The sequence below is a fragment of the Balaenoptera physalus genome, assembly GCF_965194825.1.
Source record: "Balaenoptera physalus genome assembly, chromosome: 7".
Lineage (NCBI taxonomy): Eukaryota > Metazoa > Chordata > Mammalia > Artiodactyla > Balaenopteridae > Balaenoptera > Balaenoptera physalus.
Window position 1 is genome coordinate 121,942,271 of NC_138886.1, and position 22,492 is coordinate 121,964,762.

At 44.0% G+C, this 22,492-nt stretch overlaps 2 protein-coding genes across 3 annotated transcripts in view; both read left to right on the forward strand.

Annotated features, from left to right (window-relative positions):
- Positions 1-3,786, forward strand: part of LOC309664084 (uncharacterized protein) — a 76,565-nt gene extending 72,779 nt beyond the window's left edge. The window contains exon 3 of the mRNA XM_082469088.1: positions 384-3,786. Coding sequence (XP_082325214.1) covers positions 384-594 — 211 coding nt within the window. The 3' untranslated portion in view covers positions 595-3,786. The remainder of the gene's footprint in view (positions 1-383) is intronic.
- A 4,006-nt stretch (positions 3,787-7,792) lies between these two features.
- Positions 7,793-22,492, forward strand: part of LOC309663991 (putative ATP-dependent RNA helicase DDX60) — an 89,731-nt gene continuing 75,031 nt past the window's right edge. For both annotated transcript variants that reach the window (XM_082468816.1, XM_082468817.1), the window contains exons 1-8: positions 7,793-7,984; positions 13,250-13,354; positions 13,533-13,602; positions 14,882-15,071; positions 16,646-16,987; positions 18,817-18,933; positions 19,846-20,007; positions 21,339-21,497. In XM_082468816.1, the coding sequence (XP_082324942.1) occupies positions 13,351-13,354; positions 13,533-13,602; positions 14,882-15,071; positions 16,646-16,987; positions 18,817-18,933; positions 19,846-20,007; positions 21,339-21,497 (1,044 nt within the window). In that variant the 5' untranslated portion in view covers positions 7,793-7,984; positions 13,250-13,350. The remainder of the gene's footprint in view (positions 7,985-13,249; positions 13,355-13,532; positions 13,603-14,881; positions 15,072-16,645; positions 16,988-18,816; positions 18,934-19,845; positions 20,008-21,338; positions 21,498-22,492) is intronic.

Genomic DNA, 22,492 nt, shown 5'->3' on the forward strand with positions numbered 1-22,492 from the left:
TCCAATTTATGGAACGGTTAAGTACATTCATGGATTTTAAAGTGGTCATAGAAAGTGATGTTTATGACATGTTTATAATCACATAGAAAAAACTTACTGTAGAATGATAATGAAAAGAAGTAATAATCATTTGTATTTACAGTATGAATGCATTATTAAAAATGCAGCATCTTTTTTTATGGTGGCAGATTGTACTCCTTTCAGTTGAGCTGATAAAAAGGAAGTAAAGCCTTGATGGAAGAGGCAGTTTGTTTTCTCCATTAGAGGGAAAGGCAGATCTACCAGGATAATTCGATATTTAAAAGTGGCTTAGAGACTTCTTTGATGTAAATCACAACGGACAGCCCCTGTTTCTCCTAAAGTTGGCATTTTCTCTGCCTCAGGGAGACTCGGGGCGGGGAAGCATCAGACTTGCACAGGGGGCGTTTGCTGCAGGACAGGCGGGGACAGGGGGACAGCTGCCCCCAGCTTCAGGGGCCGCCCCCCGAGGAGCCTGCCCTGGACCATGCGGCCGCCACTCCCGGGAAAGCAGAAAGGAAGGAAGAATGTGACAAAGGCTCCAGCTGTTGGAGCAAAGAAGGATTTAGACGCTGAAAAAACGCCAGCGTGGAGGACAGTTGCTCTGGCACAGAAATCCCGGGTCTGCCCTCGTCTGCTTCTGCTGGACTCGCTCTTTCTCAGCGCTTGCCGTTCTGGGAAGGAATTTGCTGCGAGCTGGTGTGCCTTCAGCCCCGAGGTTTCCTCTGACGGACCGAAGAGCAGGTGTTGCAGAAGCCTGCGGCAGAAATGGCACAGACCCGGGGGCTCATCTTAATTTTATACTGGACCCTGTGATTTTGTTTGAATGTTTTGTGTATTTCTTCATGATGAGGAGGTAAGTAAATTATTGCTGACACTTTTCCATAGGGATACATACAAATATATTAATTCCACTGTTTATTTATGATTTGTATATTTAATGTTGAGGTTATGATTATACAATTCAAAGCAAAGCAAATTTAGTAGAGGAAGAACTGTGTTGGTAATAAAAGGTGTTGGCATTAGGATCTTAAGAAAGCATGCAACTATCTTGGTAGTAAAAAAAAATCTATTTTGGGACTTCCCTAGCAGTCCAGTGGTTAAGACTCTGTGCTTCCGGTGCAGGGGGTGCGGGTTTGATCCCTGGTTGGGGACTTAAGATCCCACACGCCACCTGATGCAGCCGAAAATAAAAAAAATCTATTACATCTGAAAAAGTAACTCTTGAAATTCCTTACAAAGCTACATGTTAGGTAAGCTCCTGAAACAATAATCACAGCATAATCAGAAGAAAAGTAAAAAATGAAACAATGTAGTATTCGATTGCTACACCCTTGACAAATAATTTTTATGAATTGAACCGTAGACCTAATGAATGAAGGGGTGGTTCTCCTCACTGCTTCTCCAGGCACTAGCCCACCTGGGTGTGTTCTCAACCTGAGAGTGGATTCCACCCGCTTCACGCTGTGGGCCCAGGGAAGGGTCCCACCCCCGTCACTCCATCCAGTTGGCAGCCGGTGCATAACTGGCTTTTATAGAAATGGCACAGCTGTTCTGTTCTGTGCCTGTTTCCACAGCCTTTCTGCTGTCTGAGGGTCCCATCTCTGAAGGACACGATGTACCTCTGCCAGGCTCCCCGTGGGGACAGCAGCCTTGCTGCTGAAGACACTTTGCAGGTGAGGTCTTAACTGTGTCCATGTGTCTCCAGGGGCACAGGTGACCTGGCACTGATAATATCATCTTCTGAGGAGATCCGTTTGTTCACTTAAAATGCTCATCCCAGACACACGGATTCTGACAAAGTGCCTGGCCCGGGGGGGACGCCGTTGTCCCACAGAGAGTGTGGGACACCAGGAGAGATGCTTGAGACCTGTCTGGTGAGCTGAGGGCTGCTGCATCGCCGACAACCAGTACCTGCATCCAAAGTGTCGATACAGCTCCGACGGCTTTTAGTTCTATTTGGGTTCTGGAGACAACGTAATCTGCATTTACTCATTTAATCTGACTCCTGGTGTAACCTGAAAGTCAGTCCATGTTAAGTGGGCCCCCTGCACAAAATGATGTAAAGTCAGTCCACATTGAGATCAGCGTGCACTCCGTAAGTGCCCTCCGAGACTCCTTCACTCTTGAGGCGTGAACAGTCTCCTTTCAAGACTCCTGAAGTGTCTGGACCACCTACGATGGCCATGGTACCCACAGGCTTCTGACGTAAAACGCTGCCCTTCCTCAGCTCTGCACTGTGCATGCCGGGATCTCCCGGAAGCAGAGGCTCTCACAGACCCTGAGCCCATGACCCTCTGTTCTCTGGACTCATTGCTTTGGGTCATAAAAGCAATGCCCCACAGCATGGAACTGTGGCGAGGCCTCTCCCTAGAGGACGGAGCTGGACCTGGACCCTCCGGCAGGTCCCAGCGTGGAGCAGGGCACGTCCTCCGTGGCCCCTGCCCTCAGTCCAGGCCAGATGCCGTGGAGCTGGAGGAGGCCCCCAGCTCCCAGACCCCTCGGCCGCCTGGGGAACCCCTTGGGATCAACTGAGTGAACAGAATTGGGAGTTTGCAGAGTCTGCAGATGGAGTCACCATCACCGTGTGTGAAGGAACTCAGAGACATGTGGCTGCTTTCCTGTCTCTTAAACCAGGTGTCCTGGCAGAGGAGGGGAGCCAAGGTCGGCACAGCCGGCCACCCTTTAGGCAGCTGTCCCAGCTCCGATGCCTGGCCGATGATGGCCCCCATCTGTGCATTTTCACGTATGCCTGGCTGGTGGCCTGCGAATCCTTCCTGTTGGGGTGAAGAGCCCTGGGGATCTTTGCCTTGCAGATGCTCACATATAAAGCAAGGCAGCAGACATCTCTACACATGCTAAACCCCAGACAACCTCACTGGGACATGTCTCGTCCCCTTAGGAGTTCCAGATGTTACCCAGATGTCACCCACAGTGAGGACTCATTTCCTGTCTCAGAAGACAGTGCTGGGCCCTTGAAGGAAGTTCAGTGCCATTGCCACCTTCCCTATACGCCGCTGGCAGCTGATTTAATTTGTTTAATTAAGAGGACCAAGGGACTCTTCAAAGAGCTCTGATTTAAGTTACAAAGTAGCACATGGGCCCCCCCGGTGGGTGTCACCATGGCCACAGGCATTGATTAAGTGAACTCTCTGCCCCTGGGGATTGCACTTCCCCCACTCCTGCCACTTAGACCCCTCAACTCCCTTTAGTGCCCACAAGGACGGGCACCTCTGAAGTTCACGTTTCCATTGGCCGCCTCTCCACCTCTCTCCCGCCTGGCCAGGGGTCCACTTTGCTTCCTGGAGAGGCGTTTGTTCTGCTCTCTGAAAGTCTGAGTCATCACCAAGGTTTAAATGGGTGTCAAGGTATTGTAAGGCCTAAAATTCCACATGTTGCTCTAGAGGCGGACAAATCTCCTCTGCCCTCTTAGGGTCTCTGGCTGAGCCTAAGTGTTAAAGTGACATAAAACAGATGAACAGGAGAAAAGCATACACATTTTATTGAATTTTTCCATGTACTTGGGACCCTTCACAAGAGAATGAAGTCCAAAAGAAGTGACTAGAGCAGAAAGATTTAAAAAAAATTTTTATTGGAATATAGTTGATTTACAATGTTGGGTTAGTTTCAGGCGTAAAGCAAAGTGAATCAGTTATACATATGCACATATCCGCTCTTTTTTAGATTCTTTTCTCATATAGGCCATTACAGAGTATTGAGTAGAGTTCCCTGTGCTGTACAGTAGGTCCTTATTAGTTATCTTTCTTTTTATAAATTTATTTTATTATTTTTATTTTATTTATTTATTGTTTCTGGCTGCGTTGGGTCTTTGTTGCTGCTTCGTTGCTTTTCTCTAGTTGCAGCGACCAGGGGCTACTCTTCGTTGCGGTGCGCGGGCTTCTCATCATGGTGGCTTCTCTTGTTGCAGAGCACGGGCTCTAGGCACGCGGGCTTCAGTAGTTGTGGCACGTGGGCTCAGTAGTTGTGGCTCAAGGGCGCTAGAGCACAGGCTCAGTAGTTGTGGCGCACAGGCTTAGTTGCGCTGCGGCATGTGGGATCTTCCCGGGCCAGGGCTCAAACCCGTGTCCCCTGCACTGGCAGGCGGATTCTTAACCACTGCGCCACCAGGGAAGCCCTAGTTATCTATTTTATATACAGTAGTGTGTATATGTCAATCCCAATCTCCCAATTTTTCCCTCCCTTTTTCCCCTGGTAACTATAAGTTTGTTTTCTCTGTCTGTGAGTCTATTTCTGTTTTGTAAATTAGTTCATTTGTGTCATATTTTAGAACTCCACATATAAGTGATATCACATGATATTTGTCTTTCTCTGACTTACGTCACTTAGTAGGATAATCTCTAGGTCCATCCATGTTGCTGCAAATGGCATTATCTCATTCTTTTTTATGGCTGAGTAATATTCAATTATATATATGTACCACACCTTTTTTTTTTTAACATCTTTATTGGAGTATAATTGCTTTACAATGGTGTGTTAGTTTCTGCTTTATAACAAAGTGAATCAGTTATACATATGTTCCCATATCTCTTCCCTCTTGCATCTCCCTCCCTCCCACCCTCCCTATCCCACCCCTCTAGGTACCACACCTTCTTTATCCATTCATCTGTTGATGGACATTTAGGTTGCTTCCTTGTCTTGGCTGTTGTGAATAGTGCTGCTATGAACATAGGGGTGCATGCAGAGCAGGAAGATTTTATACCTTTTAGACAAAGAAACAATAAGTATGTGAAGAATCGGCAAGACAGAGGGCTTTGGGCTGGGGTAGTAGAAGGCGAGAAGTGACCAGGTGAGTTTACACAGCCTTCTGCCTCCTTGGCCCTGTGTTCCCCATCTCTGGTGATGAGGATGTCCTCTGTCCTCTGGGCCCGGGGGGTGGGCGGTGAGGGGTATCCCCTGATTTCAGGGAAGAAGGTAAAGGGGGTGGTTGGAGTGACCTTCCTGCTTCTTGCCGTCCAGCTGAGATGTTCCATGTGCTGAGGTGCCATATTTTGGGGAAGCTTCACTGCCTTGACATCCTTGACATCTTTAAGCCTCCCAGGGATCCCTGAGTTCCTCCAGGGGCACATCTGCTCTCCGGGGGGCTTGTCAGGTGAGAGCAGATATACCCCCATGCCCGACCCCCCGCCCCGGCCAGCTCCTCTGTCTTCCAGATCAGCTGCATTTACCCAGGAGTTGTCACTTCCTTACCACCAGCACGATTATTTCAGCAAGCAATCACGACTTCCCGAGGGAACCAGGGTCACCCCACCCTCTGGTTATGACTAAGTCTGCCTTCTGCAGTCCCACCTGGTGACTTTGCTCCCCGGTCCTGGCCTGTGTGCCCTGCCTGGGGTGCCGCCTCCTTCCGGGGCTGTGAGTACATGGGACAAACCACCCGTCAATCACGTCTGTCCAGGACAGGGGTCCTGCGCTTGGCTGTGGCCCCTGACTCGAGGGCGGGTGGAAGGAGACCTATCAAACGGTTGGAGGGTCCCCAAGAGGAAGGAGTAGAAGCGATGAGGAAGCATTGGAATGTGCTCAGTAGGGACCGGACAGGCTCCGTCTTCCGTGCTCACCGGTGACCCTGGCAGCAGGTGGACATGGGATGGAGGGACCAGCCGCAGTCCAGCAGGGCAGAGCTGTCTCAGCCATCCCGGTGAGAAGTGGTGATGCCCGCCCTGGCCTGTGGAAAATGGGAGCACAGAGGTGCTAGATTCCATCCATGTTGGGAGCTCAAGTTCACTGGGATTTGAATGAAGATTCAACAACAGTCCCCAGGCTCTCATTTGAGCAACTGTTACATGATCACTCCATTAATCCCAAGAGATGGGAGGGAAATAAACAGATATAAAGAATACTGTAACTGAAACTGAGGGAGAAGAGGCTCTTAGGAAAAGAGAGATTGGCTAAAATCTTTCAAAAATTTCAGAGAGAGAAGTCAGTGAATCGTGGACCAGAGGAGCATTGTCTGGATTTCTCCATCACTGACCCATCACTGGTCTCTGACAGAGCAGTTTCAAGGCAGGTCTGGAATAAAGGGGCTCAAGGACTCAGAGGAGGGGAAGAGGTGTAGACAGTGCGTGTAGACTACGAGAGGCCACCATGCCAAAAAGAGGGTGGCTTCCGCCTCCCTCTGGTAAGGACCCTCCGAGCCCCCCCGGGTAAGTACCAATCATCTCCTCAGCTCCAGAGCCTTACGTAAGTCCATCCTGCAAAGTATTGATACCTTTGCTCTGAGCTCATGGGTGTCAGGAGTCAGGACACTGACCTTTGGACAGGAGGAGGGAGGGGCATTGCCCAGCTGGCCCCAGGCAAGTGCCTTAGCTTAGTGAAGGAGGGACACAAACGGAAGGTCACTTTAGACCAGTCAGGTGTCAAGTTCCAAGTTCTCTTGTTTTCTTTCTCACTATCATCACAACCAACGCATCACAAACTTGCAAATAAATAATCAATAAATAAAAGCCTGATGGCTGTGAGAAGTGTCCACCTTCTCAGCCCCTGCCCTTTTCTCCAGTCGATGGCCATCTGTCTGTTTTCCCCTGTGGAGCAGTGAGAGCCTGGACCTCTCTTCTTTCCTCGCGGACAGAGCAGCTCCTGGCTTCCCACTGTTGCTAAGATTCCCCCACCCACCACTTCCTGGAATTCCAGCGTATTTGCACATTGACAGCGCTCATGAAGTTCATGAAATCAAGCACGTGAGCACGCTAAGTGACTGCAAACATCAACAGACAGAAATTACGTAAAAATAGCATCAATTAAAGTGAGAAATAGGGAATTCCCTGGCCGTCCTGCGGTCAGGACTCTGCCTTTTCACTGCCTGGGTTTCAGTCCCCTGGTGGGGGAACTAAGATCCCACAAGCCACGTGGTGCGGCAAAAACCCCACAAGAACAAAAAAAAACAACAGAATGTTGCGCTTTCAGTTTTACAGAAGGATATTTCTCGGTCCATGAAAGCTCCAAATATAGTTGATACAGAACGGTAATTCTCAGCTTCTCATCACAGAAACTCCAAGTTCATGCGTTCTTAACTGGTTTTGTTTTTCTTTTTGCATAAAGGTGGAATGTCAGATTCCACAGTACCTTACGTTTGAGAAATGGAATATTTCCTGCCACATCATTAAACAAAGGACGTCACAGACATCAGCGATTGCAGCCCTCCAAAGTGAGCCGGTGAGCCCTGAGGGAACTCAGGAAGGAAAAGAATACCTGCCGTCTAGCAGCCATCAGACTGCAGCCACTCCCTGCGGTGAGCCACGCGGAAACTCAGGACGTGAAAACACTGGCCCCAGAGAGCTGAGGTGCAGATCAAAGGAATGATTTCAGTGAGCCCAGACTCTTAAATCTTCCCATATATAGAAAAGCACTAACTTCTTTAACTTGAGATATCTGGTTTTCCTTAATTAACAATAATCTTCTGACGTTCAGACTACCTGCCCTTTGTTGCAAAAACTATAGAATCTGGCTCCGCCCCCCTCACCTCCTCAGAGCAGTTTCTCAGGGTTTCTTGAGATGCTGCCTCCTGGGCTTGAAGTCCTAAAAATTCCTGCCGAGTAAAACGTAACTCTCAACTTTTGGGTTGTGAATATTTTTTAGGTGGGCACATTTCACCTATTTCTAATTCCGCCTCTTCTTGATTTTATCTTGTTTAGATAGACGTCCCGGATTTCTCTGCCTCATTTCCCTCTATTTCATGCCCAAATCCCAAAGTCCTCTGCTGCCTCTTGCTGGATGTTGTGGCGGAAGGATGCTCAAACCCCCCACCAGCTCACCCAACTGAAGCGCGGTGAAACGAAACTTGAAACTGAAGTGCTGGAGACCAGAAAGGAAACCGAAAGTCTCCCGGACCTCTGGCCTGCCGGGGGCCCCGCCCTGCCCCGCCCGACCTCTACCCTGGCCCTGCGCTCCGCGCCCTCCTGTCTCTGCGGAGCGCTCAGCTGCCCTTCAGACGCTGCGGGACCGGCTCCAGGTTCGGTCCGGGGTAAAGGGTGTGAGGGCGTCTCGGGGGTCCCGGGGCGCTGCGGTCTCGCAGGGGCTCGAGGTCTTTGACCTGATGGGCGGGCGCTGGGCGCGGGGGATGCAGGGCGGGGGCGAGGGATGCGGGATGCTGCGGGGGGCGGCGCGTCGCAGAGCTCCGGAGTTCCAAGGGGGCTGTGGGCGCTGGCGGGGGCAGGGAGCGCTGAGATCTGAGGTCTGAGGAGGGAGACGAGCGCGCAGGCACTAAGGGTCCTCTTCGGAGAAAGGGTGGGCGTGGGGTTGCTGGGGAGACCAAGGCGCGTCAGAGGCGGGCAGGGCCGGTGAGCCCTGGACGGGGCAGCGCCAAGCAGCTTCCTCACCCCTGCGGAGCCTCGGACCCAAACCAAACTTGCAGAATCAGAGTCTGCATTTTCCTAAGGTCTCCCAGGTGATTCCTACATTTCAGTGGCTTAGCGCTGTAAGAATTTATTTTTTTTAACGAAGTATTCACGGTCAAGGGGTACGCATTCGTTTTCTATTGCTGTGCAACAAATGATGACCCCTTCAGTGGCTGAAGTCCGTCGAAATTAACCTTGTTAGAGTTTCGGTGGAGGGGAAGTCCAGACACACGGGGGCTGAGCGCGGACCTGCGTCTCCCGGCTGGAATGAAGGCGTCCGCTGGCTGGAAGGAGACAGTGCCTTGCAGCTGTGGGGTTGGAGCTCCCTGTTTCTTGTTGGCCGCAGGCTCCTCCTGGCCTGTAGGGACCCCGCTGAGGGGCTTAGCCTCAGCTTTAGGTCTGCAGAGCCGGCAGGAGAATCTCCTGTCTCCTGTGTATGATAGCCTCGCAGATGTACGCCCATCGGGGGAGACGCTGTCCCACTAAAGTCCCAGGTCCTGCCCACGCCCAGGGGACAGGTTATGGGGGGCGGGGCACACCGGGGAGGCTGGGGTCTCAGAGGCCACCCTCAAGTCCTGCCCACTGCGGGCCAGCTCCTCTCCAGGCCACGTTTCAGGAGCGGTCCCCTTGCGTCCTCCACCATCGCCTGGACCATGTCCTCTGGCTCAGGCTGTCTCTCCTCCAACGTGTAGTCCACGATTCCCCTTTTTTTCCCTTCTTTCGATTTAAGATTTTAAAATCAGAACCCAAACAAGGTTCTGACACTACTGTGTTTGGAAGTTTGTTACCATCTCTTTCATCCTCTTGCAATTTATTTCTTAATAAGCTGGGGGTTTTGTTTTAAAGTTTATATTGGCGGTGGGTTGCTGTTGTTGTTTTTTTAATCTTGTCTTGTAGTGATTCTCCTAGTCCTCTTGGCATATTTTAACATTTAACATGTTCTTCTGTTTTCTACATTCGTAAACCACAGTTCTTGCTACCAGAGTTTTGATCAAATTCAGGTTTAAGATACTCCCCTCCCCCCGCTGGAGTATTCCACACTGGTGTAGTTCTGTATGGAAACAGCTCTTTGCCTCTATTTTTGTTGTGTTGTCACCTAAAAATGCCGAGATCGATTAGTTTACTAGACGCTGTAAACTGGAAACACCCAGTTCTACATTCTTGTCTCTGTTTGCTAGCTGGGTTACCCCCGGCCTCACAGAAATGAAGCCTCCCAATTTGGCTAATTGTATTAACGTCATACTATCAGGGTTTGTCATAATTTGTAGTATTTTATGACGTGAATTCTTGTGATTTGTGTCTATGTTGACTCAAAAATGGAAAACCAGTTAGCAGCACTTACAAAATTATGATTATGTACAGTTGTAGGAAGTCTTTATCTTTGGCTGGGAAACATAGTTCTATATCATTAAGACTACCGCTTGAAATGGATACTTCTCAAAATTCAAAGTGTCATGCATCCTCTTATTTTTCTTTTTAGCTTCCTTTAATTCTTGTGGACCGTACATAATTTCAGTGTTTCTTTTGATTGCCCTCTTTATCTTTTTTCTTCAACTTTCTGTACTTTTAAAATAAATTTTCATTTAAGATGAGTAGTTGGTGAAGTTTCCGACTCTTTTTAAAAATTTTTTAATTAATTTTTAAAATTCGTTAATTTTTTCTTTTTTTCGTTAATTTATTTTTGGCTGCGTTGGGTCTTCGTTGCTGCGCGCGGGCTTTCTCTAGTTGCGGTGCGCGTGCTTCTCATTGCGGTGGCTTCTCTTGTTGTGGAGCACGGGCTCTAGGCACGTGGGCTTCAGTAGTTGTGGCGCGCAGGCTCAGTTGTTGTGGCTGGCGGGCTCTAGAGCGCAGGCTCAGTAGTTGTGGCTGGCAGGCTTAGCTGCTCCGTGGCATGTGGGATCTTCCCAGACCAGGGCTCGAACCCGTGTCCCCTGCATTGGCAGGCGGATTGTTAACCACTGCGCCACCAGGGAAGCCCCTGACTTCTTAAATGTCTAGTAGTACTGTCTTTTTCCTCTCTTGATGAATTGAATGACTGTTTGCATGTAGAATTCTTAGTTCAAAATATTTTCCTCTCAGAACTTTGAAAGTATTCTTTCCTTTTATCAAGACATCCATAATGCTCTCATTTTGATGTGTTGTATCTGTGTGCCAGGTACTAATTTAATCCATTTGTATGCATCAGCTCATACTTTTAAATGGCTTGAAAACACAGCCAGGGGGAGTAATATGATTGTCTGATGAGTGGACGAGTGAAGTGAGACCCGAGAAAGTAACTTACCTCAACTGTAGTATGTTCAGAACTGGGGTGAGAAGCCTGGCGTCCTGCCTGTGAGCAGCTCTGCTCACATCTGCCTGTCTGCCTTACACCTCTTTGTGGTGCTTCCGTCTTCCTCTGTATTCCTGGAGCTCTTCGGTTTTCACAGGCTGTGTCTAAGCATGGTTTTCTCTTTTGCCATTATTTCTGCTCAGTTCTTGGAAAAAAGTTTCAATCTAAAAAAGTATATTTTTCTTTAACTCTGGCCTAATATCGTTATGTTATGCTAACTATTATATCTTTGATTACTTTTAATTTATCCCCACCCCATTTTGCAATCGTACTTCTCTGTGACTGGAATTACTGTGAAATGGACTTAGAACTTGTTGATCTATCCTCCATATTTTAGTAATTTTTCTGTTTTCCATCTCTTTGATTTTCTCTTCTCTCCTCTAAGAAATTTCCTGGATTTTAACCCCTAGATCGCTAACTTGAAATTTCAGCATGCCCATTCCATTGTTCTGCGCATAAATTATTTTTCTGAAATTGTATTTAAAATTTTTATGAGCATTTCCTTTTTTTGATTTGCTGTAGCAACCTCTTATTATTTTATTAGTTAATGTCATTGTCATTATTAGAACTCTAACTGGAGTTTTTTTTTTTAAAGGACTGTTCTGTCCTTGAATCGTGTTTGTTCATCTGGCTTCTTATTTTTTCTTTTCTTCCCCCTTAAATGTCTAACGATTCTAATTTTTTATACATGTTCACTCGTGGTTATTATGTTAGGTAGCTGGTTTTATTTTCCTTAGCATGTTTCTCCCTTACATGAGAGAGAACTGAGCATAATGGTTGTGGATTCTGTGTGATGTTTAGGTGAGAACGAGTGTGGGGTAAAGTTTAATATGGAAAGCTTCCTGTAGGATGTGTGAGGGTGGGGGAACAGGCCGGGAGTCCCTTACCTGTCAGATGAAGGAGGCTTTATTCTGCCAACATAGCTGTTGTTGAAAATTTGCCCAGTGTCCAGCATGCACTCATGTCCCATTAGTCATTGTTAGTCAATTTCAAAACCTGTATTATCTCTTTCAGTTTATGTGCATTATATTTTCAAGTGAAGGTGTTAGGACTTAATTTGTTTGGAGCTCACTGCTTAATACATGAACTATTAGGTATTCATTTTGTCCTAAGAGTACGATTTAAAAAAAAAAAGTCCTGAGACGTTAAGCGTACTGGGAACCTCTGGGATGCTGTGATTTAACCCATCTCATCTCGTGTATCTGATACTGTCTTCCCTGATGCTGTGTCTCTCTGTCCAAGCGACTTCATCCACACCGGTGGCCTCACTTAACTATAATACTGAAATTACTCTCACACTGAGGTCTAGCCCAGACCTCGTGTTTGATCTCCAGACCTGTACATTTAATTACTTACAGGACATATCCCACAGTAAGTCGAACCCAGGCTGACCACAAATGAACTTAGGATCTTTCCCTGACGTTGGCCGCATCCCAAGGTTTCCAGCCCAGGGAGCAGCCTCGCCTTCCATCCGATTGCATCAGGTAGAATCCTAAGGGGCTCCTCTTCTCTATCTGTAGCTGATCCATTACCTCATCATGTCAAACTCACCTTCTGAGTATCTAAGATTAACATGTGCCTCAAACTACTGTCCAGCTGCACTACACGCTGCTACTACCGTTGCTCTAGAACAGTGGCTTTCTCTCCGCCTCACAGGCGGGGTCTTTGCTTCACCCCATCTAGTCTCTGTACTGGAGCCAGAGTAATCTTCCAAGATGCAAAGTCAGTCACATTACTACCTGCTGAAAATCCGTCAGTGGGTTTTAGGATGACAAACATGCGATCAGAGGCTCTGCATGACTTTGTGTTTGTGCAGCCTTCTGCACTCCAGCGCAGCTGGCTTCTTCTCAGGACCCAGAACCATCCACACACTTTCCTGCCACAAGGCTTTTGCGCCAGGTGTCCTGGGTTCTCTCTGCCTGCAGTGCTACCCACCCCACCCCTCTGTTTAATTAATTCTCGTCTTATCCTTCAGAACTCAGCTCAAGCATTGCTTCTTTAGGGAAGTTGCCACTGACCTTTTGACTTTGTCGCATTTGCAACGTTCCATTGTTTGTATGATTATCTGATTGATATTTATCTTTCCTGGTAATTTTTTTTTTTTTTTAACTTTGGGTTTATTTATTTATTTATGGCTGTGTTGGGTCTTCGTTTCTGTGCGAGGGCTTTCTCTAGTTGCGGCAAGTGGGGGCCACTCTTCATCGCGGTGCGCGGGCCTCTCACTATCGCGGCGTCTCTTCTTGTGGAGCACAGGCTCCAGACGCGCAGGCTCAGTAGTTGTGGCTCACGGGCCTAGTTGCTCCGCGGCATGTGGGATCTTCCCGGACCAGGGCTCAAACCCGTGTCCCCTGCACTGACAGGCAGATTCTCAACCACTGCGCCACCAGGGAAGCCCATTCCTGGTAAATTTTAAGTTTCATGGGAACTGACAGCATTTTGACTTTTGTTCATTCTTGTATTCCCAGTGCCTAAAGTTTTGTTTAACACACGGTAGTCATTCAGTACTGTTTGTTGATGGAATAATTCCTTTCTAATTTTTCTTTCTTTGTAGGTCTGCCGTTTTCATTAGCATCTGCCACTTAGAGGTACCACAGTAAAGGATATTTGCTATATTTAATATTTTCCAGCTCAGGTTGGAGGCACGTGGCAAGAATGGGTAATTTTCAATTTAAAATATTTATAAATTGTAAAATAATGATTCTGCAAGCTACACAGATTTAATAGAATTAACTTTATGACTGTTTTTTCTTTCTCAAATAATTTGTAAATGATAGCTCTTTTAAAAAGAATTGATTGAAAATAATTCATTCTCTTTCTCTCTCTCTTTTTTTTAGGTTTAGAAAAGTACCGGATGCTTTTAGAGAGAATGTCACAGTTGATTTTGGATCAAATGGCAAAAGCTGAGTGAGTGTTGTAGTAATAAATCAAGAGATATAAACTTCTACTTCTTATTCCCTGTTTATCGGATTGGCCTTAAAGCGATTATCTATCATCTACCATCTGTCTATTATCTATCTATCTATCCATCCATCCTTCCATCTATCCATATTATCTAATCTATTTATCATTTATCTTAGTATAAGTATTATAGTATTTTATATATATATATGAGGTTGTTGAACAGAGAACTTTTAGAGCTATTTGATGGTCAGTGGAAACAGTCTTCTCTTGCTTTATTGTCCGTGGCTGTCAATGGATCCATCGTCTTATGAAAGGATGAGATTTTTTTTTTCCCCGTATTTGAGAGCATTTATTCAATCTTCTCGAAATCATGCTTACAATTTCCACATATTTTTTTTTTAAACATCTTTATTGGAGTATAATTGCTTTACAATGGTGTGTTAGTTTCTGCTTTATAACAAAGTGAATCAGTTATACATATACATATGTCCCCATATCTCTTCCTTCTTTCATCTCCCTCCCTCCCACCCTCCCCATCCCACCCTTCTAGGTGGTCACAAAGCACCAAGCTGATCTCCCTGTGCTATGCGGCTGCTTCCCATTAGCTATCTATTTTACGTTTGGTAGTGTATATATGTCCATGCCACTCTCTCACTTTGTCCCAGCTTACCCTTCCCCCTCCCCATATCCTCAAGTCCATTCTCTAGTAAGTCTGTGTCTTTATTCTTTATTCCCGTCTTGCCCCTAGGTTCTTCATGACTTTTTTTTTTTTTTTTAGATTCCATATATATGTGTTAGCATACGGTATTTGTTTTTCTCTTTCTGACTTACTTCACTCTGTATGACAGACTCTAGGTCCATCCACCTCACTACAAATAACTCAATTTTGTTTCTTTTTATGGCTGAGTAGTATTCCATTGTATGTATGTGCCACATCTTCTTTAGAAAGGATGAGATTGATGAAGCAGGAAGGTCTATATTCAGATATAGGTGTTCAGTCCCTGAGTCCAGCCCACATTTTGGCCTTAGATAACGTGCTCTCTTTTCGAGCCTCAGTTTCCTTCCCTGTTGGGCGGAGGTGATGCTGATTCTTCCTGTGAAGGACACTCATGCATGCGGATGTCTTTGGCAAGTCAGTGTAGAGACCAACATGAAAGAATTACTCAGTAAATCAAGCTATTGATGATAATGATGATGAAGATAATAATGATAATAAAGCTGCTGCCTTTTGGGCCTGATTTCATCTTCGTGTAATTTTTCATTTTCACTGTTTGTGTTTTAGTTATGACAGTCTGTTCAATGATTTTGTTGAGTCTGAGTTTTTTCTGATTGATGGAGACTCACTGCTGATGACATACGTCTGTGAGAAATCCTTGCGGCCTGAACAGGGCCTGCACTTCTTCTACCTGGTTGAACGCTACCTTGTGGATCTAATTAGTAAAGGAGGACAGTTTGCCGTCGTTTTCTTCAAGGTAACGTGACAGTTGGGTTCTTTTCTATGATTTGAGAACTAAGACTACAATGACATTGTTTTATAAGTAGTTTTTTTTTCTTATTTCAAAGTGAAGTAGATCTATAAAAATTCAGCAAATTTAAAGGGAAGAACAGAAAAAAAAAGTGACCCATGATCCCAGTATTCAGAAATGACTGCATTGAGGATTATTATTATTATTTTTATTGGGGCATAGTTGTTTTACAATGTTGCGTTAGTTTCTACTGTACAGCAAAGTGAAGTAGAGTTCCCTCTGCTCTACAGTAGGTTCTCATTAGTTATCTGTTTTATACATACTAGTGTATATATATCAATCCCAATTTTCCAATTCTTCCCACTCCCCCCTTCCCCCCTTGGTGTCCATACGTTTGTTTCTATTTCTTTGTCTCTGTTTCTGTCTTGCAAACCGGTTCGTCTGTACCCTTTTTCTAGATTCCACATATATGCGTTAATATACGATATTTGTTTTTCTCTTTCTGACTTACTTCACTCTGTATGACAGTCTCTAGGTCCATCCACGTCTCTACAAATGACCCAGTTCAAAAAGACACACGCACCCCAGTGTTCATTGCAGCACTGTTTACAATAGCCAGGTCAACCTAAATGCCCATCACAGACGAATGGAGAAAGAAGATGTGGTACATGTATACAATGGAATATTACTCGGCCATATAAAGGAATGAAATTGGGTCATTTGTAGAGGATTATTTTTTATTTGCCTTCATGGAGCTTTCCTGCGAGGACATACAGGACCCTGGAGGAGGGGGAGGGGTGTCCTCGGAAGCGGCCGAGCTGATCTCCGGGTTCTAATCTCCCAACTCCAAGTAGATCCACCTCTGTCTTCAAAACTCAACAGTTTGTTTGAGCCTAGAGGTGGATCAAACTCACCAATGTTGCTTTGTTCTTATTTGCTCTGCAGTAAATACATCCAAGGGAAGATACTTGGTCTTGCTTTTTTGAATGTGCATATAACTAATGAAACTTTAGCAGTTTCAAATACACGCATGTATCATACCACCTCCTCCCCTCATTCTATCCCTAAAGGTAACCAGTGCGTTATTCTTGGAGGTTTTGGTGCATGTCTGTTCAATTCTTTTGTGATCCATATTATCGTTAGATATTTGAGCATTGCTGACTGCCTGCAAGCAATGCACGAACTGTGGGCTTTTGATAAAAACCGGTGCTACTTCCGGATGACCTGGGACTGTCCCTGCAGAGTGATCCACCCCAGCTTTCCCTGTGGGTGATTTATAGCTACCATTTGCTTCTACATATTTTTCTTTCCTTTTTCTTTTTGAAGTGAGATTGGAGAGGAGAAGAATTAGAATGGGAAGGGAAAGTGTGAGTTAAAGGGGACACGTGTATTTAAACCCAAATTGTGATTTGTGGCATGTATTTGCAAAATGACAGTCAAGGATCAAGGGTCTGTGTTCTGACTATAAAACAGAATACAACTATGTTGGAACCTATTCCTTTAATGACTTTCATGGTATGTGTTAACCAACAAAACTAGTAGACAGGTAGATGATGATTTCAAAATTGTCTGCCCCACAGGACGCTGAGCATGCGTACAGCAACATCCCTGAATTTCTTCCTCTGAGAATGGCATTAATTCTCCACCTTCAGCATAATACCGACATTGATGTTCGGACAGACTTTTCTGGGTGCTTCTCACAAGAGTGGAAAACTTTCTTGGAAGACAGTTACCCGTATTTTCTGATCGTTGCCGATGAAAGCCTGAGCCATCTACAAGTACACCTTTTCAACTTTTTAATCATTCAGTCCTGGGCAATGAAGGTCAATGCTGTGCTCTTCTCGGGCCAAGCATCCGATGTCCTTCGACTTTACGCGTACTTTATGCCGAGCAAGTACAGAAACCGGATGTTTTTCCAGAAGGTAGTTTGCACCTAAAAGACAAACTTTTAGAATTTCACGAAATTTTCTACATTTCTTGACTCAGTTTTATTTCTACCTCTTTTATGGAAATTATCATAGGTTTAACAGAGAGGTATAGAAAAATAGAAATGATAATAATAAAACAAAAATGCAGTCATTTATTGGGCAGTTGTTGTCATAACAATAGTGCTTGGTACTTCCCATGAGTCATTTTATTTAACCTTCACAGTGACCCTGTGAGGGAGGTCTTAGTGTTGTCTGTGTTGTGCAGATGATGAAATAGATACTTTAACAAATAATCTGCCCATTGTCAATTCCAAATCCAGTAATACAGCCTGGATTTGAAAAGAGGCAGCCTGACCCCAGCCCTTCTGTGCTTAAGTGTGGCATGGGGTTTCACCTCCACTTAGGAAGGCCAGACGCGCGTCCACATACTAGTGAAATGATGGTGAATATGGTAGCTTTTCATGAGAAAACAATGGAGAAAGTTGATAAAGTACAATTTAAAAAAAAATTAAAAAAAAATTTTGGCCATACTGCATGGCACATGGGATCTTGGTTCCCCGACCAGGGACCCAGCCTGTGCCCCCTGCATCGGAAGCATGGAGTCTTAATCACTGGACCGCCAGGGAGGTTCCTGAAGTAAAATGATTTCTTAACATTAAATCATTAATAGATTTTTCAAATTATTTAGAATTTTAATCCTGTCATTTTATTATTTTGCTGTATTGATATAATTGGTAATGACTCTGTTGAACGTTTGGGAGTTCAAAAATGCTTACCAATTTTAGAAATAAATTTTGTTTCTGTCTAATTTTCACTACTTACAGTGAATTTAGAATGTGAAGACAATTCTATATATCATCAAAATGATTTTTGTGTCAGTTAACATTTTCACTTTTTTGAGTTTAGGGTCACACCCCTCGTGGCACTGGCGACATCTGGATGGTTGTCACAAAATCCAATAAGATAGTTTACTTTGCTTTCGTTAGAACTTCAGTCATTAAACTATTTCCAACTCTGGTTGCCTGCTGTGAGTAGGAACAGCCTTGTGTGTGTGGTTTTTTTTTTTTAGTTAAAAAAGTTATTTTTTATAGTGATAGGAGGTCCTGTAATCCATTCATTTCATTTTTTATTCTGTTAGAGCAATTTTTGAATCTGTGTTTGAAGAGTCCCTACAAACTTCCTTACCAGTCTTTCCTCAAGAAAAACATTTTTTAATGGAGGATTTTATTTCTGGTAAAATAATTTATTTCCTAGTTTATTGAACACTCACCTTAAAGCGGTGATTTCATTGATCAATTTGAGGACTATGTGAAATGTGTATAAAAATGCCATGCATGTTGATAATGGCTGTTGCTGGATGATCATTACCTGGGGAAGGCGGTTATGCTGTTCTCTCTGCGTCTGTTTGAATTTTTCTCTAATAAAATCTAGTGCATTAAATGGGTGAATTGTTTCTTTTTGAGATATTGAAAATGTTCTAATATTAGATTATGGCAATTGTTGCGCAACTCTGTAAATTTACTGAAAGCCATTGAATTGTACCCTTAAAATGAGTGGATTTTGTGTCGTGTTAATTATACCTTCATGAAGTTGTTAAAAATAAAATGGACCTAGACAAAAATTAATTTGGCAAAGACAACCTAGTGCTCTTTGGCAGGCTTTAAAAGCATTGTTGATGATCTGTAATTACATTAGTGTATTTTTTTTTTTTTACTTAGGAATATATTGTAACAATAGTATCTTCAATATATGATTTTCTTTAGTTGGAAAGTAATGTGATGTATTATTTATGACGATTTATGTGACTTGCCTTCGTTTTGCAGAATGAAAAGAACATTGAGAATGCTTATAAAACCCTGATTAAGCAATTGGAGAAATGTAGAGATTTAGCATTAGGACGTCTTTTTGGAAATTTAAAATGGAAAAATATGATGGAAGAGGTACTGAAACTTTTAAAAAACTTTTTATTTGAATGAATTGTTTAATTATTAACAAAATGCAAACATAGTTCAGAGTTCTCATATACCTCTCACCCAGCTTCCGCCCTCAGTGTTAACATCTGATGTAACCAAGGTACGTTTGTCAAACCAGGAAATTAATATCAGTATAATAATATTAACAGACAAACATATTAATAACAGACTTTAATACACCACTTTTTCTGATTATCAGAAAATTCTTCACAAATTTTATTTTTACTGGATGCCTAATATTTCTCTAATGCTGAACATTTAAATTGTTTGAAAATTGGCTTTAACAGATAACTTTGTGATGAACATCTTAGAGCATAAATCTTGGTACACATTTTGTATGACTTACCTAACCTGCATACCTAGAACTTGCATAGTCAATCAGAAAGTATCAACATACATAACGATAATCATATGTATTGCCAAATAGCTTTGCAGTAACTCTGTGCCTATCTATACTCTGATTTGCAAATATAAGAGAAATGACACGTCACATGATTTCCAGTGCTATTATCCTTAAAATATACTTTGCTAATTTGAAAGTAAAAATATGCTATCTAATTATCCTTTTTGTTACTAAAATGGTTGAACACTTTTATTAATATTTGTATTTTGTGAATTACATGCTCATCTCTTATTAAAGGCTTAGATGTTTTATTGATTTATAGGAGCTCTTTACATATTTAAACTTGTAATAATTTCATTGAAATACTTATTATTTTCCCATTTTGAATTTTGTTTCTTCCTTTAAACAGAAATGTTTATAGTTTTGTGTAGTCATATCTATTTTTCTCTTCTGTATGAGTTCTTCTAGTAAGATCACTTATGATTGAAAATATTTTTCTAAATATCACGACATTTTACCATTTCCTTCTGTGACAGGCATGTGAAACTATTTCTCTGCTTAAGCAACTGTGGCCGGAAGGATCTGACATTCGGCAAGTTCTTTGTGTTACTTCGTGCTCCTTGTCTTTGAGTTTATACCATCACTTTTTAGAAAACAGATCGAAGACCACCGATGCTCAGAAAGCTAACATCCAACAGGTGTGATACGTTTACCATGAAACACCAGTGAAATTTTATTTATTTATTTGATTTTACTGAAACATCTATTGTGCTGTTAGATGGGTTGGTGTTCTACTCACAGATGTTTCCCTTAGTACATTTTTAGTCAAAGGTGTCCAGCCCTCCAGAGGAAGATAAGAAAGTGGCCCTTGGTGAGAGTTTACCCCCTGATGATGTTCTGGGCTCTTACATGCCTTGTGCCATTAAATCTTCATGACAGCAGTTAAAGGGAGGTGCTGTGATTCTTACTGAGGTTCAGAGAGTCCAGGGAACATTCGTCAAACCCAAGGATGAAATACAGTGTGGATTGAAACCGGGTCTGTCTGTCTTATCCAAGCTCCACTCTGTCCACTGCCTTGTGCAAGGACCTTCCTGCTGTCCTGGCTGGACAGATGCTAAAGCCACAACTTCTGTAGGGCTGACGGAGGCCATTGAGACTCTATTGACTGTTGTGGGTTTGTTCTCCAACCAACTAGCCATCCCTGTGTGTCGGCACACGTGCACGCATGCACTCAGACACACACGTGTACACGTACTGTGTTGTTTACAACCTGAGCGCTGGGGAACTCCTGGTTGAAGATTCTTATGAAAGAGAAACGCGGTTTGGTCTCTTTCTTTCATAGTTTCAGAAACGAACAGGGCTCATCGTCTTTCTCCAGTGTCCTTTAGGTCTGCTTGAATAGTGTCTTTGCAAAATAACGTAGATGGCTAGGCATGCCATTTTAAATGATCACAGAAGTGATACTAAAGCACTTGTGTCTCTGGGGCTTCTCATCGTTGGGCCCCGTCTGGCTCTGTGGAGGCACACTGAACAAGCCTCAGTCTGGTTCCAGTGACAGCCCTGCAAACATTGTCCCATCAGGTTAAATATGCCCACTCTTTTACCCTGTTTCCACTTGGGTACGTTTTCAGATCGTACCGGTTTCCTCACCCTGGTAGTTTCCCATATAACCTTTAAAATAGGGCGCCTGGGAGAGAAGAGACGGTGCATTTCACGTGTGGCCCCCCCGTGCAGAATCCTGTGAGCTCCTGACTTCATGCGCTGCTGGGTCAGCTCATGTGAAGTTGGGCTCAACTAAGAACACAGGAAGTTGCTTTATGTAAACTGCTACTAAGCTGGCGGTTCCCTGTCCCTCTTACCCAACATGTGTGTTATGTGAAGAAAAGAACTTTCGCAAAAATGCAGAGTGAACAGCGTGAGAGCGTGTGGTTCCCGCCCACGTGGTGCGGCTGCACCTTCTCCGAGGCGCCCAGGCATCAGGCGGTGTCCTGGCCGCGGTCCTCTGACCCACCTTCTTTATTTGATGCAGGCGGAGAGGAACTGCCCCACCCTGGAGGGGGTGACAGATTGGTGTAGACTGCACTGTCTCAGCGTGGCGTTTCTCCTCCACTTACCTCTTTCCCAAAGAGCATGTACCAGATTCATCACCTCCCACTGGATTAAGGACCTTCAGACTTTCTTAACAATGGTAAGTATACTCTTGATTAGTTTATTTTTTTGTTTCAATTATTAGATGTAGAAAAACCACAATGACCTTCAAAAACAGATTTGTATGGGAACAGTGGCAGCCCTTTGGCAGCTTTAGAGGTGTAAGGGCCTAAATAAGTCACTTCCCAACTTCAACAACTCTGGGTGGTAAAAACCAACAGCTTGGTGTGTCTTCAGCCTGAGGGGGTGTATCATAGCCCCCCTTCTGGTCTGTGTCAAGATCAGGATTTTGTGTCATCAACTATAAGAGATGGCTTCTGTCATGTTCTGTTCTTGAGCGCAGTTGAAGAAATCAGTGTAATAGTTGATTATCTTCGCCTATTCTAGAGGACATTTAGAGGAAATCTGTAGACTTTAAAAAAATAGCAAAAGCAAAAGAAAATCTTACCCAGAGGCCCACCACTCAAGTCAATTCTGGTAACTGTTAATATTTTGGTTTATTCTGTTTTAAATGCGTAGACCTTTTTTCTGTTATTTGTTATTGTTTCTAACCCTGGAATTATATATAGATAATTTTTTCTTTTCACATATTTTTCTATTTTCTTCCACACTCTTGGTTAGTTCATTTTGTAGTGGCTGCTGGCTACTTTTTAATGGATGTCCCATGGCTTGATTATTCATTCCTCATTATGGGATATTAAGAGAGTTTTGGTTGTACTATAAATGCTGCTGTTCTCCGGGTTCTGTGTGTGTAGGCTTTTGCCTTTAACGTGGGGACTCCATGCCCAGAAATGGGATTAGTGGATCAATTTAAATGGACATTGTTTAAGGATCTTGATACTTACAGAGAATGTTCAAGGAAAGTGTTTTAGAACCAATCAGTTAGGAAGCCAGTCCACAAATATTTATTTAATGCACGTGCATTGTGTGGATCACATGAAAAGAAGGTGTTCACCCAGCCCACCCAGCACTTTCACAGAGCTACATCTTGCAGGGAGACAGATAAGGAATTTTTAAAACTACTCCTGCAGGATA